This window comes from Nelusetta ayraudi, unplaced genomic scaffold (assembly GCF_046127955.1).
Source record: "Nelusetta ayraudi isolate G7.1 ecotype Tasmania unplaced genomic scaffold, CSIRO-AGI_Nayr_v1 ptg000138l, whole genome shotgun sequence".
Classification (NCBI taxonomy): Eukaryota; Metazoa; Chordata; class Actinopteri; order Tetraodontiformes; family Monacanthidae; genus Nelusetta; species Nelusetta ayraudi.
The window spans coordinates 380557-399032 of NW_027466188.1; the positions used below are offsets into that span (position 1 = coordinate 380557).

At 45.8% G+C, this 18476-nt stretch overlaps 1 protein-coding gene across 1 annotated transcript in view; it reads left to right on the plus strand.

The window, feature by feature from the left end:
* Window positions 1-1317: 1317 nt before the first annotated feature.
* The window catches only part of LOC142879632 (NLR family CARD domain-containing protein 3-like), a 32942-nt gene continuing 15783 nt past the window's right edge, over window positions 1318-18476 (plus strand). The window contains exons 1-3 of the mRNA XM_076013008.1: window positions 1318-1750; window positions 16316-16381; window positions 16581-18165. Coding sequence (XP_075869123.1) covers window positions 1318-1750; window positions 16316-16381; window positions 16581-18165 — 2084 coding nt within the window. The remainder of the gene's footprint in view (window positions 1751-16315; window positions 16382-16580; window positions 18166-18476) is intronic.

The following is an 18476-nucleotide window of genomic DNA, read 5'->3' on the forward strand; positions in this document are numbered from 1 at the left end:
GACTGCTCCGTCGAGCCCTGTGTCCCGACTCTGTTGCTTCGCCGCTGCTGCCTCGCCGCTGTGCCTCACCGCTGCTGCTGCTGCTTCACCGCCGCTGCCTCGCCGCTGCTGCTGCTGCTTCACCGCCGCCGCCTCGCCGCTGCTGCTGCTGCTGAGCCGCCGCCGCTTCGCCGCTGCTGCTGAGCCGCCACCGCCTCCCCGTCGCTTCGCCCAGTGTATTGTGTGTGGGTAAAAGAGAGAGCGTGTGTTCGTGTGAGAGAAGGTGAGCGATTGTTAAAATAAGTTGCCATTGTTGTTCGTTTTTATTGTATTAATTGTTGTTTTTCCTTCTTTTAGTTGTTGGAGACTGGTGGTGGCAGTACCAGTGTGGTGGTGGTGGTGGAGACCCTCCACGTTTGGTGTGCTGTGTCTTGGGAGTGGTTTCCTTTTGTTTTGTGCACAAGTATAACTTTAGACTTTGTTTTTTTTGGATTTGTTATTATTTGTTATTTTCAGCTTCACCCCTCACACTGGTCCATGACCATTCAACCAGCTCCAGCTTTTGTTTGTTTTTACTCAAAAAGAAAAGATTTTATTCACTGTCTCTTGTATTCAATAAAAGTTGTATTTTTCATTATCTGAGAACCACATCCTGCATCCGTTACCGGGTAGCAAACCTGTGTGTCTTTTTTAGTTTAGTTAATGCCTGGGTGAAATTCCCAGGGTGGTGTTGTCGGTCCCCATTTCTCTTGTTTTGCTAATCCATTTTATCATTAGTTCTATTCTGTTCAGTTCACCCCTACCCTCGCCACAACTTGGCGTTGTCGGCAGGATTCTCGGTTTAAACGGTCAAGACGTGTGTTCTCTGTTTGTTTTTTTTGTTTGTTTTGTCTTTCTATTTTTGGGGGGATTTTCTTTTGAATGTGTTTTTTACTTGTATTAATCCTGTTTCTTATTGTGTGTAGATTGGAGCATATTGGTGACAGAGCAGCAGTGACTTCTTGAGGACCCTCGTGAATGGTGGTGAGGTTTTATTCTAGGTGTAACTTTCCCCCTTTTATCTTTTGAGTGCTATTGCATCATAGCAATTGTTTTTGTTTTAGGGAATTCTTTTTTTTAGTCATGGAGGAGGGAATACAAGAGCTTAGGGACTTGATCGCACATTTAAAAGCCGATAACGAGAGGTTGTGAGGGGAACAGGCTGGCCCTAGTGGTTTACCGTCCACCTTGTCTGCCCAACCAGGACTAATTTTTGTATCTAGGGATAGGAAGTGTCCCATTTTTAGGGGATTGTCAGGTATAGGTTTGAGTGAGTGGGTGGAGGAGGTACAGGCGAGCATGAGGGCTCTGCGCTTATCCCGATCCTTCCAGGCGTTCTTCCTGTTTGACCATCTGGAAGGGGAGGCTAAGGAGGAGATACGGTACCGCTCTGCCGCTGAGAGGGAGGATCCGGCAAGAATACTTGCCATTTTAGAGGAGCTCTATGGGTGCACAGAGTCTTATGTGGCACTGCAGCAGGCCTTTTTCTCCAGAAGACAGCAAGAGGGAGAAACTCTTCAGGAGTTCTCTCTTGCCTTGATGGGTCTCATGGGGAAGGTAAAGCAGTGTGCCCCTACTGCCATGCCCAATGCTGAGACGCTTTTGAGAGACCAGTTCGTTGAGCATGTCCTGAACTGTTCCTTGCGGCGTGAGCTGAAGCAGTTGGTGCGTCGGCAACCCGATTCCACTTTGTTGGATGTAAGAGCTGAGGCCATCCACTGGGAACGTGAAGGTTCGCTTGGTGGTGCGAGGGGCCGCAGTCAATCAGTTTCCACTGTGTATGGTGTTCAGTATGGCGTTTCTGGCAGCCCCCAAGCTGCTGCGCAGTCAGAGATGAGTGAAATGAGTGATATGCTACGGCATCAGCAGGAGCAGCTTAATCAGCTGATGGCCAGTATCGCTCAACTGCAGAACTCCAGTCAGCACCGCCGTCCACCCCGATCCGGACCTTTAGTATGTAGGCGTTGTAACCAGCCTGGGCACTTTTCGCACGAGTGTGATGGGGTGCGTGTTCCGCCTCGTTCACAGTTCTCTCTTCGACCTCAGTCAAATTCTGGTCAGCAGTCTCAATCCCGTTCTGTGGCGGAAAACTAGTGCCCGTCAAACTGCAGAGCCACAGTTTGGACAGGGCCGTTACTGGCTCACAGGCTGTTTTATCTGACGTGGATGCTTCCGGATTAATTTCATCTTGCTCTCATTTAGATGTGAACATGAGTGGCGTTAGGGTCCCTTGTGTTGAGTGTTTCTTTCCGCCAGCATCTTGAGCCTTTGGGCCAGGAACGCCTCCGTGCCTGCCATTGGTTAGAGGTCAGGGCTGCCAATGGCCTGACTATCCCTTACCTCGGGTACTTGGAACTTGATGTGCAACTGTGTGGTAAAACCATGCCCCGTTGTGGTGTCCTGGTCGTGAGGGACCCACCTGTAGTGATGGTCCGCTGACACCCGAGGCTCCGACACATGCGCTGTTGCTCATGAAGCAAACGTATCGAAACACTGTGCCGAGGCGCGGTTTGGTCACGTGACTAGTGACGTCCGAAGCATTTGAGCGCTTCGGACGTCAAATGAATCACCTGATTGGTTCGGTTTGTCATGTGAATCGATTGTGTTTAGGGATAGGGCATCCCTATTTAATGGCGCTAATTTCAAAAAAAAATTGCAGAGTAGGTTGGTTTTGTTGCTGTTGGTTGTCAGTTTTTTGAGAGTTAGTAGTAGATAGATCCATATATACACCGTGTGCACAATTATTAGGCAAGTGACTATTTTGACCATATGATCATTTTATCCTTAATTTCCAACCCCAAGCTGTATAAACTTGAATGCTAAGAGGATATAATGCATATTAGATGATGTGTATTTGTATAACGAGGGAGGGTGTGGCCTAAGGACATCAACGCCCTATATCAAGGTGTGCATAATTATTAGGCAGATTCTTCTCCTCGGGAAAAATGGGCCAAAAAAGAGATTTGACTGACTCTGAAAAGTCAAAAATTGTAAAAAGGTCTTTCAGAGGGATGCAGCACACTTGAAATATCTAAGATATTGGGGCGTGATCACAGAACCATCAAACGTTTTGTAGCAAATGGTAAACAGGGTTGCAAGAAACGTGTTGAGAAGAAAAGATGCAATTTAACCGCAAAAAATTGAGAAGAAACAAACTTGAAGCCACCAGGAACCCATTATCCTCCAGTTCTGCAATATTTCACAACTGCAACCTACCTGGAGTGTCAAGAAGTACAAGGTATTTAGTTCTCAGAGACATGGCCAAGGTCAGAAAGGCTGAAACCCGACCACCTCTGAACAAGACACACAAGTTGAAACGTCAAGAATGGGCCAAGAAATATCTGAAGACAGATTCTTCAAAGGTTTTGTGGACTGATGAGATGAGAGTGACTCTTGTTGGAAAGGATTGAAGGGCCCATGGTTGGATCAGTAATGGCTACAGATCTCCACTTCGACTCAGATGCCAGCAAGATGGCGGTGGGGTACTGGCAGAGATGCCCACGAGTCTTTGATTTAGAGTCCGAGTCGAGTCACGAGTCTTCGGCCTCGAGTCGAGTCAATTCTCGAGTCTTTGAGGGGCAAGACTCGTCGAGCCGCGAGTCTTTGATTTAGAGTCCGAGTCGAGTCACGAGTCTTTACACACACACACACACACACACACACACACACACACACACACACACACACACACACATATATATAAAATGACATAGCCTCTGGCTGAAATACAGTATATCCAAATTTTTATTCAGACTTTTTTTTTAAAAAAACACAAAAATAGATGGCATTTATAATAATAAATAATATTAAATAATAAAATAGATAAAATAAAGTAGTAAAACTGTCTGTCCTTTCCATGGGCCTTAACTATTACTAAACTAACCCATGTGTGGAAAAAAGAAAAGAAAGAAAGCCTCCAAGAAGGTGAACTTAGTTACATTTAAAAAAAAAACATTAGGCTGCCTCTCAGTGGCCGAAAGACTGAAAAATTATACAACTGAACTTAAGTTACATTTAAAAAAAAATATTCGGCTGCCTCTCAGTGGCTGAAAGACCATCAAAATTATGCAACTGAACTTAGATACATTTAAAAAAAAATATTAGGCTGCCTCTCAGTGGCTGAAAGACTGAAAAATGATGCAACTGAACTTAAGTTACATTTCAAAAATTATTAGGCTGCCTCTCAGTCGCTGAAAGACCATCAAAAATTATGCAACATGCTTGTTACATTTCAGAAAAATTAAGCATGACAGATTTGTTGCACTAAGCCTGGCTCTGTGCGGGCGCATTATAATACTAATACCTCCGTGAATAAATACCCTCTCTACTGGTGCACTGGTAGCAGGGACACTAAGCACTCTCATAGCCACCCTATGAAGTCTGGGGAAACCCTTAGTATGTCGATTCCAGAATTCCAGACAGTCTGTTTGCGTTTCTTCTTCATCGGCCGCAGTGGACTCCGAATTCTGGATGTAGCGCTTGAGTTCAGCCCTGACAGATGAGGCATGGTCTGGGTTCTTCTTGCTTTTCTTCCGATAGGCTGAGAACAGGCGAGGAACTTTGGCAGGTGTCGGTGACTGCTCCTTGTCATCTTCACCACCGCTGCTGTTCTCTTGACGTACAGTGACTTGAGAAGCATCAGCCAAGACATGATCTGAAAAATGTCCAAAAAAAACATGGTTAGTTACATTATGTTCATCAGATCATGATCTTAGTTATACAAATAGTGATGATTAAATTAAGGAATATATAAGTTAAGGAATCTATCACAAGTAAACTTACCCATTACCATCTCCTTCACATCACTCTTGACATCATTTGGGATGGGAACATCATGCTCCAGCCAAAAGAGGCAGTAGTATGGGTCCAGTAGTGCAGCCATCATGTAAACCTTATCTCCAAAGGGCAGGTCTCCTGCAGGCTTGTCCGACTCCTCCATTCTGACATTTACGAACATCCCCTGAAACAAAATCAGATCATCAAATTCAGCTTTACGGTCAGATCACAGGTTTACAGAAGTAAAGAAGTGGGTGAAAATGTTTTGTTTTTATAGCTACCATCATACCTGAAAACGGCGTTGGAGGGACTGCTGTAGGGCTTTCACTAAACCGCGCAGGTAATGAGCTTTCTTCTGCATACTGTTGAGGTGGCTGTTGAGTGATAGAATGCTAGGGAGAGCCGCACTGAGAGTAACCACCTTCTCTGCTTGTGTGAGATCTGTTGCTTGAAGAAACGGGCCCAGAATTTCCACAAGCTCTTTCCGCTGGCTCAACTCTCTGCCTGTTAGGCACAGGCTTTTGTGTCTTTCATCTTCCAGGAGAGTGTTAAGGCTTTGGGGATCAAGGTCAGTGACTGCCTGTACAAGGCAGAGAGTCGAGTTCCAACGAGTTGCTACAGCAGAGGGGATGCTCCGATTGGCTCCATACGTTTTCTTAAAAGCTTCCTTAAGTCCACAAGTTGTATGAAGTAAACTGCAGAATTTTGTCACCTTTGCCAATGCACAGTTAATAATTTTGGTCTCTTTCAGTCCATCTCGCACGACGAGCTGCAATGAATCGGCAAAGCACTGCAGCCGCTGTTGCCGGCAGCTACTCTGGATGGTGTCCACATCTTCTTGGAGGGTTTCACCTGTATCCTCCCATGTCATCATTTTCTAGCTCATCATCATCTTCACCCTCGTCATCCAACTCATGCCTCTCAGCTCTAGTTGTTGAGGGGAAACAAACTGTAAAGGCCTTCTTCATATTTGAAGCGTTATCACTGATAATGTAATCTAATTTGTGTTTTACATTAAATTTGTCACATATCTCCTCAAATTGTTGAATTGTTGAATTGTTGTGAACCTGTGAATCTATCACAACTTAAGAGAACTGTCTGCAGTCTTGAGACACTGTTCTTCTCCATTTCCATGAAGTGGGCCATTACACCTAGAAAGCCTTGCATGCTCCTGTCAGTCCAAATGTCCACAGTCACAGACACAGTGTCTGCTTTTTGTAATTTGGATTTGATCTTGTACTTTTTGTCGGATGCTAGATCACTCAGACGTCTGGTAACGGTGTTTCGACTTACTGGGCAGTATTTTTCATCCACCACTGACATGAAGTTCTGGAAGCTGGGTATGTCAACCAAGGACAGAGGAAGGTTGCATGAGATGATGAGGTCATGAATTATGGAGTCAGTAATGGTCTTCTGTCGGGGATGGCCCTGGCTGTATGTTTTCACTCCTTGTTTTAGTCCCACAAAGGAATCGAGGCTGCTCTGAGTCTGACCCTCTTGGGCTTCTCCACAGGAAACTTTTTTGGCTGCCTTATATTCAGCATACCTGTAGATGAACAACATGGGAGGTTGCTCATTTTTGTAACACAAACACTAGTAGGGTTGCCACCTCCTAGAGTTTCAAATCCGGGACATGGGGGGGAGGCGGAGGCATCCCCGAAATATACGGGTAAAAAGTGAAGTGCGTATATTTACGGGAGGGTTGGCAACCCTATCTAGACCACAGACGGAAATCAAATGAGGTTTTGTCATTTTCCCTAAACAACGGGACAAATTGTGTCCCGGGAGAGATTTTATTTTTCCCGGGACAGGTGGTGAAAAAAGAGAACAATTCTGGGAAAAACGAGACGGGTGGCAACCCTAAACACCAGTGTGATAAGCTAGCGCAACAAGCTAGCGCAACAAGCTAGCTTGTAAAACGGCGGTAACCAAGCCGTGGTGTTTGTTTAATGTTACACTGCGGTCTCGTTAAACACCACGGCCCGACCGTTTCTTCTTGGTAATGCACTAAGCTAAACAATAACTAGACAATGTATGCAAAAACACTATGAGTACAACTTACCTTTCCTTGTGCACCTTTTCAATGTGCCGCAGGAAGTTGCTGGTTGTGGAACCTTTTTCTTTTATTGTCCTTTTGCAGCATTTACATTTTGCAGTTCTGTCTCTGCCGTTCTGTTTGAAGTTTGTGTAGCAGTGCGTTAATATAAAGGGTAGCGAACCTGGCGGTGGACTTTCTTTAGCAGCAGCTGCTCCACTTGCACTTGCCATGATGACTGATAATGAAGGAGAGAGGGAGGGATGTGACGCGATGCGTCGCGCATCGGAGGTGGTTTTGTGAAAAATAAATAAATAAATAAAACAACAAAAAAATTAAATTAAATTAAAGATTGCCCACGAGTCTTTGATCTCGAGTCGAGTCAATTCTCGAGTCTTTTAGGGGCGAGTCCGAGTCGAGTCTGGAGTCTCCAAAAATGCGACTCGAGTACGACTCGAGTACGAGTCTTTAACTCGAGTCCCCATCTCTGGGTACTGGTATGGGCAGGTATTGTTAAAGATGAGCAGTTGGACCTTTTTGGGTTGAATATGGACTCAAAATCAACTCTCAGACCTACTGCCAATTTTTAGAAGACACTTTCTTCAAGCAGTGGTACAGGAAAAAGTATGCATCTTTCAAGAGGACTTTGATTTTATGCAAGACAATGCTCCATCACATGCATCAAAGTATTCCACTGTGTGGCTGGCCAGTAAAGGCCTTAAAAATGAAAAACTAATGACATGGTCCCCCTTTTCACCTGACTTAAACCCTATTGAGAACTTTTGGGCCGTTCTTAAGCAGGACATTTAGAGTAAAGGTAAACAGTGCACCTCTCTGAACAGTGTTTCGGCAGCTGTACAAAAAGTTGATTCTGACCAGATCAAGAAACTGACTAAACTCCGCGAATGGAAGGCTTATTATTATTATTATTATTATTATTATTATTATTATTATTATTATTATTATTATTATTATTATTATTATTATTTCTGAAATGTTTATTTGTTAACTCTGAGTTTTTTTTTTTAATTCTCACTTTAACATGTAAAAATAAACAAGTGAGATGCGAAAATCTTTGTTTTTCATTTAGTTGCATAATAATTGTGCACACTAATAGTTTCCGAATAATGGTGTACATAAAGATATTCTCATAAGAAAGCCAGAACTTCACTTTTACTACTTAAATGTTCAGGTTTGATGGTTTGTTCACATTTTGGATAGATCAAAAGCACTCTAGATGTACAATAGCAAAATTAATCCTCAAAAATACAACTTGCCTAATAATTGTGCACACGGTGTAGACGGTACCGCTGCGGTTCCGACCCGACTCTGTTCATGACAGACAGAATCTTCAGACATCAAGAACCTGATTCTAACTCCACTGGTAGTTTGGTGGCCTGCAGTGCTGGGATGCTTTGTTTTGTCTGTCACTGTGGTCCATTGAAGCAGCTCCAGAGAGTTCTTCCTACACACAGAGATGTGAAGGTGTGAATGGTGTTAGTGAATGGAACTCACTCTGCTGTGGGTAGTACATGGTGGCGACGCCTCCACCAGTCAGCACAGTGGTGAAGATGGTGAGCTGCTGCAGCTGAGAGGTAGACACCCTCATCTTCTGCTTCCTCTGCAGACTCTTCCAGTGAGCTCACAGGACAAACTGTTGCACAGAAGATCATGTGGAGATCCACAGTGGGACATTTCAAAGAGATGGTTGCTTCTTCAAGCCCAGGCCAAGACCATGGTGCTCATCAACAGACACACTACACTATTGATTTTATTATGTTAATGACTTTGTAAAGTGTCTGAGGTTTCTAAAATGTGCCATACAAATAAAATGTATCAATATCTATCTATCTATCTATCATGCTTGATTACTACTGTTACTGATGTACTACATCTGCTGAAGTTCCACAGGCTGTCTAATACATTCAATGAGTGTTTGTGACCAGTGTATTCTTTCTAATGATCCATGAAAATACGTGTGAACGAAGTGAAAATACACCAGGCCAGGCAGAAAGTACCGCGCCGCATCGGTAGGGGGCAGTGACGTGCCGGGAGGCTGATGACTAACTGACTGACAGCGCTATCAGGTGCAGTCAGGCACAGACGTAATAAATGAGTGAATGACGGTGGCCAACAGAGGTACAACACCGCCCCCAAGTGGTGAGCACTAAACAACACATGTGTGGGAGCTTTCTGACAGTGGCCACCTCTCTTTGAGCTGCAGCCAGTGATGGTCTTCATCCTCTCCCACACCTCCCTCATATTGTTGTTCTGCATCCTTTCTTCATTTTTCCTTCTGTGCTGCTCCCTCGCCTCCTTGACTTGGACTCTGAGTTCCCTCTGGACCCGCTGGAACTCCTGTCGCTCAGCATCTTTGAAGACCTTCTCCTGGTTCAGAAGGTCCTTGATGTCGCTGGTTCTCCAGGGCTTGTTGTTGGCAAAGCAGTGTCCAGATCCAACTTGAACAACAGCGTCCATACAGAAGTTTCTAAAGTCCGTAGTGCAGTCAACCATCTGGTCCATGTTGTGGTTGTGAGAGCCCTGCAATGCGTCCCAGTCTGTGGAGTCAAAGCAGTCTTTCAGAGGCTGCTCCATGTGACCAGCCTCTCTGTCGTGCCTTGTCTTGTCCAGTGGGTGAAGGGCCTGGGTTCTGGTCCAGGGCCTGGTTCTGGTACTCTCTTGTCCTGGGGGTCCCCATCCATCCGGGGGCCAGGTTGTGCTTCCTGTCCTCCATCCAGGGGTGTCTGCTTCCCAGCCCTCTGGTCCTGGCTCTTCGGGGGGCTGGTGGCCTCTGGCCAGAGGGGCTCACTGCTCTGGACCTCTTCCCCACCGGCTCTGAGTTCATCTGTTTACTATTAGAATGAGTTCATTTTTGGATCACTAATTATGTAAACTAATATCTGTTGTTGTTTGGACACAATACCTGTACATTGTTGCCAGTTGCTCTCCCAAGCCCTCACTTCCATCCAATTTTTTCTCTCTTTTTCTCTCTCTGTCCCTCCCTCAGTCCTGGCCACAATATCACTCATCCATCAAAATAGAATCAAAGCAGTCATCAGGTCCTTCCTGAACCCACCCGTGTCATTCACACCCTGGGCTCACAAGCTCCGCCTTTGAGAATCAAATCTGTCAGCCATCATGAAGACATTCAGACACACTTCTGCTGCTCATGATGGCCAGACAGGACAAGGGAAAAAAAAGATTCCCCTCTGTCATTGTCAAGAAACATTTGAACATTGACACCATCACCTACCCTCACATATATTTGTATTTGTATTGATTTATTGAGCACAATTTAAAACAAGGAGGGAACGAAGCCCAAAGGGCTTGAACAGAGTTCTACTCCCATCATCTACAATCAATCCAAAGTCAAATGTCAACATAGGAAGAGAATCATTTCAAACAACAGACAACAATATAGAATACATTGAACAGTTCAAACATAAGGAGATGTTTTTTCAGTCAGTATATTTGCAGAACACACACAGTGTGTGTTGAGGCCAGTCAGGTTATTGATTCATACACACTCATCCTTTCATTGTTTGCTGAGGGCTTCTGTTAACTGCTGTCTCCCTCCTCCACAGTCACTGGGTCGGAACCAGAGCTGCTCTCAAGTGCTGCTGATAGAGCTAACAGGAAGTAGCCATCTGCACAGGGCTGCTGCTGATAGTGGAGCATCACGTGTGCTTCAGTAATCATCCAATCAGGAGTGTTGTGCTACGACTTTGAGGTTGACTTGTCAGGGGGAAGCAGTGGAATTGTGTGTATTTTTGTTTTGCTTGTGAGAGTGATGGTAGGGAGCCTCTAATGTTGACTGAAGGCCTTCTATTGGCTGCTTTTGTCATTTGCCACTTCATTGTGGGTTGGTCCAGAGGGAGGGGTTTGCTAGTTAAAAGCTGACCACCAAGGCTCAGGTGGTTGTGATGAGGCAATTCAAAGCAGAAACAAGGCATTGAAAGTCTTCAAACAGAATCTTAATGATCAGAGTCTTATTGTATATCAAAGATCACAAGCCAGGGTAGGAAGAATCATAAAGTGTGCAAAGAAAGAGTATTGGCAAAGGTTTTGTCACTCAGTAGGGACTAGTGTTTTCAATTCAAGAGGAGCAATTTGTCATCTCAATTGAAGCATCCAGTATTCAGAGACATTTTGCTTTTCATGCTGAGCTACGTGAAAACTCTGAAGTCACTTCTACTGATCTTTTGGGGCCGTTGGAGTCTCAGTCCATGGTGGGACTCGAACCAACAACCTTGTGATTCACAGTTAGTTGTCTTATTAACTGAGCCATCTGTGGGCTGATGGGATGCAGCTCCTGGAGAACTGATTGAAGCTCTTCTCTGAACAGTTGAAAAAATCTGCATACAATGTTGTTTTTTTCCAAGTACAAAGAATTTTAAATACTTTCATTAAAAGTTATTAAAAAAGTCCTGTGGTAGCTTAGCACGAGACGGCGCTACTCCAAGCAAAATCTCAACATGTCTGAAAACCAGAAAAAAACACATGCTATAGTATAAAGTACAAATATACACAGTATAAACCTGGTCATGTGGTACCAAGTGGGATTTGAAGCCACATCTTCTACAACCACAGTGAGAGATTTAGCCTACTGGGCTAACCACCTTGTTAGCCTGAGCACTGTGGAGGTCAATCGGTCACCCTGTTCATACATCCTATTATACAGCCCACTGCTTCTGGTAAACACGTGACTATAAACTGTGTCATTATATCATACAGTGACCTATATATGATTGATTTGATGCTGATGATCTTCTATTATTCATCACTGATGAGGAAATGAGTTGAAGAATCTTTGGTTTTGGCAACTTGTTGTCCTTTGTTGTGTGTCTGTGTCGCTGCTTGTCAGTGTGTGTCAGTGTGTGTGTGTCAGTGTGTGTCAGTGTGTCAGGTGAAGCACTGAGGCCTCTGTAGTTCTTTGCTTTCTGTCTTGTGGGGCCCAATGCTGACTCCCAACACGGAGCTCCCCCTTCCCTCTTTTCAAACTCTGTTTGAATTCCATTTTCAAAGAGTGAGGAGAATTTTCTTTCCTCTTCATTGTATCTAAAAGGCTTCAGCTCCACTTGTTGTGTTGCACTTGTACAAAGTGACTGTGGCTGTTTGTTTCTCCTGCAGAGTCCAGTGTTGAAACGCACCAATGTCAAGTCACTGCTGTCTATTGATATAGTGACATCCCTGCACAGACCTCAGGAACCTGCTTAGCAGCTTAGCTCAGTGGGTTAGCCTGCTTACTGTGGTGCTGAAAACCAGGGTTCCAATCCTGGTTGTTGGTTCAATTCTGAAGCAAAGCCTCTTTTGTTCTCTTGCTACTTTGAACCAAGCCCCACTCCAACACTAAGTGAGCCTCTAATCTGTTTGACTGGTGGGCCATAATGGCTTCTACAATATGACAGAGGGGCCGCTTTCTCATTGGAGGAAGACATATATCAGGGGATGTGTAGACAACATGTTGCTTTAATGGCAATTAAATAATGAACACAACAAAATAATTGTTTTCATTGTTTTCTATTTCATGACTTAATGACTATTAATATAATTCCTTCAAGTTTGGTCGGCCGGATTGGAGAGTGTAATTGGCCGCATATGGCCCCCGGGACGTAGTTTGACTTCAAACCTGGATCCTCTGACATAATTCCTCCCTTCTGAACAGGCCAGAGGTGGAATCATCTTTATATGACCTTCCGTTCCTGAAATACACGTCTTTGACCTATGAATTTGACCTTTGACCCGGTTCCAACCGTCTGACCCCTGATTCAATTGTTCCGTTACAATCAGGCTCCCTGAAACTGGGAGGTTGGGCGGAGTTTCAACTCAACAACAGGAAGGTAAAGTCAGTGAATGTGGATTTGAACAGTGCCACTGATCCCTCTGGCCCTGCGCTTTTCAAAGCCTCCACTGGGGGGTGCCAGAGGACTGCAGGGGAGGCGAGCGTGAAAAGTGCGGCATCCTATTGAAAGTGAAGCCAAAGTTGAACGATGAAGCGGCGGGAAAAGCAACAGTGTCCATAGTGATGATGAAAGTCTCTGACTACAGTTGATGTGTTGATGATTTGATTGGAGGAATTGCACCAGCAGCCTCAGAATGAAGACATGAGTTGACTGGAGAACTGGAGGAGCTTTCAATGCATTGAAAAATATGTTGAAAAACACTGCGATATTTATTAGAATGTGTTTCAAAGAGATGGTAAAGCATGCAGATGATAGAATGTGTTGAAAAAAGACATTGAAGATCAAACACAAAGGATTATTAAAATGTTATTGAAATATACACGTTTAAGAACATACACATGTGAAAGATGCTTACAAAAATACACATGTGTACAACATTTATTGTTGAAACCTTTTTTTAATTAACAAAGCAATGAGAATAACAGTAGTAATGGACCTACCTTGACCTCTGACCCTTGACCTTTGACCCTGAGAGAGAGAGATTATTTCAAGTCAAGGCTTTTTAAGGTCAAAGGTGATCAGAGCAATGATACTTCAGCATCAAAGCTTCTCTACAATAAATGCAGCATCCTGAATGCTGCTCATTGAGATGTGTGTGTGTGTGTGTGTGTGTGTGTGTGTGTGTGTGTGTGTGTGTGTGTGTGTGTGTGTGGCCAGCAGAGGGCAGTGTTACTGCAGCTTGCAGTCATTTGCAGCCATTTTCAAGCAGTGGCTCCAGTGCTTGGATGTTTCCCACAAGCTTCATTTGTCCATCACTGCTTTGTCCTGCAGTGTGTTCTGCTCCTTGTGCAGTTTCTGCCACTGTTTTCCTGCCACTGCTTCTGACACAATGTTTGCTGCCCTTGTCTTTTGATGGAGTGAGCATCCTTGAGGACCAGACCATCTTCACCTCTTGCACTCCAACTGCTCCTGGGAGCCACAGCCACACTGGATGCACCCTGGCAGAGAGAGAGGGGCGTGGCTGCACTTCAGCTCAACACAGCGTCATGTGATTTCAGGGAAGTGGGAGCAGAAACACTGATCAGAGAATCTAAGAATCAGAAAATATCCCAAGAGCACCTCAAAGTCCAAGTGCTTCTCCGTCTGGCTGCATGTTGGCTGGAGGCAGCAGCAGCAGCAGCAGGAGTCCTCCTCTCTGTTCACAGAGGGTCGCTCTAGGTGGACACAGGTGGCTTCTTTCACTCCTCTCTCAAACAATCTGTCTTCTGTGTCTAAAATCTGGACCTTTGAGTCTTGGAAGGAGGGGCCTTTGTCCCGGAAATACAGATGAACCGCTGACTCAACAGAGCTGTTGATGACAACACCTGCTTGATCATCAACACCTGATGTTGAAAAATCAACACCTTGCTATTGGTCGGTCCCATCAGCCTTGGCCCCGCCCACACCTCAGAGTTGGAGCATTTCTATCTGGCTGTACCCCAGAGAAACAATGGAAGGCCTCAGATAACTGGAGTATTGATTTGAGAATCCACGTATTGGACGGATCAATATTTTAGTCCTGATCTGCTCAATAGTGTCATTTCCCATCATGCCCCTCTCACCAGTCAAGCCGTCCCGCTGCCAATACTGGTAAAGACACAACATATAAATTTAAATATTGAAGTTTCACATAAAGTATCCAGTTTTTAACGTAGGATTTTACTTATTTGATCATCCAACAGCATTGTTAGATGGCGAACCAATGGCTTGATACTATAAAAACATCACTTCTGGGGTTGGCCAGCCGGAGGGAACGGTGGTGACGCAACGAGGAAATACACTGAAGGCTAGACCGTCCCCAGTGGTTACCGGGGAGGCGGGGTTTGGTCCGTCCTTCTAGGCTGGGTCCTTGAAGAACGCTTCCTTCAGACGGAGGACACTTGGACTGAAGGGTGCACACCCTGAATTGAGACACAGCACATATGTGACGGAGAGTCTGCTTCTCATCAGCAGTGAATCCATCATCTTCACTCAACAGCAGTGAATGTCTCTGATGATGCGTTCAAGGACTGAAGTGTGAGTGCTGACTTCTGCCGTCTCTTCTTCTCTCCTCACATGGAAGTGATGTGTTCACGTTGAGGGAGGATCACTTGGTCCTGAGGATGGGGGGAGGGCTCTTCCAGAGTGCAGCCAGTAGGGGGCATTAGAGGCTCGGCCTCCTTGTTGTCCTCAGGAGCTGACAGGAAGTGTCACATCCCTCAACAAGTGTCCAGTCTCATCACGTCAGGGAGAAACAGGTGCAGCTCTTCAAAGAGGAAATCACATTTTTCTCACCGTCATCATGGACTGCCAACAAGTGATGGCAACTGTAGTTCTGGAAAGAGCCGCCAGGGGGCGCCCTCGAGTCAAAACTACCTTCTACTGCAGACTTTACAGAGAAATGAACACATGCTGAAAAAATAACACATTGATTAACAGGCAGATATTTCAGACAGGTCACTCTATAATATGTCAATAAGAAACACAATGTGTTCAAATGTGGCCTTGAACCTTCAAACCTTCCTATGACTCGTCGGTCCTCGCAGCTCCCAGTTCTGCCACTGAGGGGCGCTGTTTGACCAGTTTTTGCTTGTTTGGTTTTGTTTGTAGCCACAATGCAAGCATCAGTTGTATCATACTGTGGAGTTGATCTTTCTGCCTGGCAACAAGACATTTCCAGCCAATAGAAAAACTATGTCAACATAATAATACTGCTGAAAATCAATCAATCCTCTCTCTCTCTGCCCCCCCCCCCCCCTTTCTCCCACCCACTCTGTCTTCCCCCCCCCCCTTTGACATGGTCACATTCATCATGTTGAAATGCAGCAAAGCCTTTCTGAGACTGAACTTTATGCAGTGGCAGGAATGTTTGATGCTCTGTCATAAAGTGCAGCTCAACTCCACTGAGATGAATTTCAATCCAAAGTTCAGTGCAATGTGACTCCACTGTCTCTGTCTGCTGAGAAACAAAGGGCCAGTTCCACAGAGCCACTGCTCAACCAGAGCCCACCAGGTGTCAACCACACCAGATAGAAAATATACATTTGATAGATGAATATGTCATCTAATAATATATTAGATGATGTGACAAGACCAGCCTAGAAAACAGCTACAAATCCATGATGGGCGCAACGTGGTGGCTAAAAGACGCCGTCATTAACGGCTGCGCTCCATTCTTTGTGGGTCAAATTCTTTGATTGTGAAGCTGCATGAAGGGATTGAATTTAGAAAAGAGAGCAAAAGACAAGAAGTGATTTGTGAAGAGCCCACTAGGAGGCCAGCAGGCTGTCAGTTAGTGTTGATGGATAATGGACAATGATTCCATCCAACTAATGATGGAGTCAGAAAAACAGCTGACAAGTGATGGACACCAACAACTGATCCACTCACTCAAAGCCAAAGTGTCTCCACAGGAAGACGGAGGGGAGTCCTGGTGGTGAGAAGCAGCAGCTGAAGGAGCTTCTACAGCGGCAGCAGCAGCAGCAGCAGCAGGCCAGGATGAGCTGGACGTCCTCGTTATACAGAAGGTTCATTGGCTCATTCTGGGACCGGCCTGCTCCATCAGGTGAGTCCTCGTGTCTTCAGTGTGGAGCAGCACTGCAACCTGCCAGTCACAGCCAGACTGATCACAGTAAGACTGTCCACCGGCACCTCCTTCACTTCTCCCTCTGAGATCACGTCAGGACCTCCAGTGAGAAGATTCACTGAGGGACGTTGAGAGCAAACAGTCACACAGCAGCTTCACCACAGCAGCTGAAAAGTTGTGGAGAGAAAATGATGCTCACACTGTCACACTGATGTTTTCTTCTCCAACCTTTTCTCTGCTCCAGAGGCTGATGATGGTCTGCAGGAGCTTCTACAGCAGCAGAAGATCAGTCTGGAGAGGAGATGTGAACGTGTGACTGAAGGTGAAGAAGCAGGAAGTCAAACCCTCCTCAACAGCATCTACACTGACCTCTACATCACTGAGGGACTGAGTGAGGAGGTCAACAGAGAGCATGAGGTCAGGCAGCTGGAGACCAACAAGACCAAGAAGACCACAGAGACCAAGAAGACCACAGAGACAAAGAAGACCAAGAAGACCAAGAAGACCAAGAAGACCAAGAGGACCACCAAGACCACTGAGACCATGGAGACCAAGAAGACCAAGAAGAGCCTCCACGACCGTCCAATCAGGTGCAGCCAGATCTTTGAAGCCTCACCTGAGCAGCAGGGACTCAGAGTCAGAGTGGTGCTGACCAACGGCGTCGCTGGGGTTGGAAAAACCTTCTCAGTGCAGAAGTTCACTCTGGACTGGGCCCAGGGCCTGGAGAACAAGGACCTTCATCTGGTGCTTCCTCTCTCATTCAGGGAGCTCAACTTGGTCAAAGAGCAGCACGACAGTCTTCTGGAGCTTCTCCATGTTTTTCATCCAACGTTAGAGAAGCTCACAGCAGAGCAGCTGCATGTCTGCAAACTTCTCTTCATCTTGGACGGCCTGGATGAAAGCAGACTGGCTCTGGACTTTGAGAAGAACCAGGTGGTGACTGACGTCACTCAGAAGAAGTCAGTCAGCGTCCTGCTAACAAACCTGATCAGAGGAGATCTGCTTCCCTCGGCTCTGCTGTGCATAACTTCCAGACCTGCAGCAGCCAATCAGATCCCTCCGTCATGTGTGGACTGGCTGACAGAAGTACGAGGCTTCACCGATGACCAGAAGGAGGAGTATTTCAGGAGGAGGTTCAGAGATAGAGGAGATGTGTCCAGCAGGATCATTTCCCACATCAAGGCCTCCAGGAGCCTCCACATCATGTGTGAGATCCCGGTCTTCTGCTGGATCACTGCCACAGTTCTGGAGCGCATGTTGAGCTCAGAGCAGAGAGGAGAGCTGCCCAAGACCCTGACTGACATGTACTCACACTTCCTGCTGGTCCAGACCAAGAGGAAGCAGCACAAGTATGGAGGAGGTCCACAGGAGCTGACGGAGGCTGACAGGGAGCTTCTTCTGAAGCTGGGCCAGCTGGCATTTGAACATCTGGAGAGTGGAAACATCATGTTCTACAGTGAAGACCTGGAGAAGTGTGGTCTCAGTGTGACTGACGCCTCTTTGTACTCAGGAGTTTGTACAGAGATCTTCAGAAGAGAGAGTGTGATCTTCCACAAAACCGTCTACTGCTTCGTTCATCTGAGCGTCCAGGAGTTTCTGGCTGCAGTCTTCAGCTTCCACTGTCACACCAACTGGAAGAGGACAGAAGATGGTCACTCTGGAGAATCCCTGGATGAGTTCCTTCAGAAGATGATGAAGAAATCCCTGCAGAGTCCAAACGGTCACCTGGACTTGTTTGTTCGCTTTCTCCATGGACTCAGTCTGGGTCTGCTGGGTCTCACTGACAATCATACAGGAACCTTACAGAAGGTCATCAACAACCTGAAGGAGCTGAACACTGGTGATGTTTCTCCTGACAGAAGCATCAACATATTCCACTGTCTGCTGGAGGTGAAGGATCAGTCAGTGCATCAGGAGGTCCAAGAGTTCCTGCAGTCAGAGAACAGATCAGAGAAGGGACTCTCAGCCATCCAGTGTTCAGCTCTGGCCTACATGCTGCAGATGTCAGAGGAGGTTATGGAGGAGTTGGACCCCAGCAAGTACAACACAACCTGGGAGGGAAGATTGAGACTGATTCCAGCTGTGAGGAACTGCAGGAAGGCTGTGATACGTTTAGTAAGGTATGTAAACACTGTGTGTG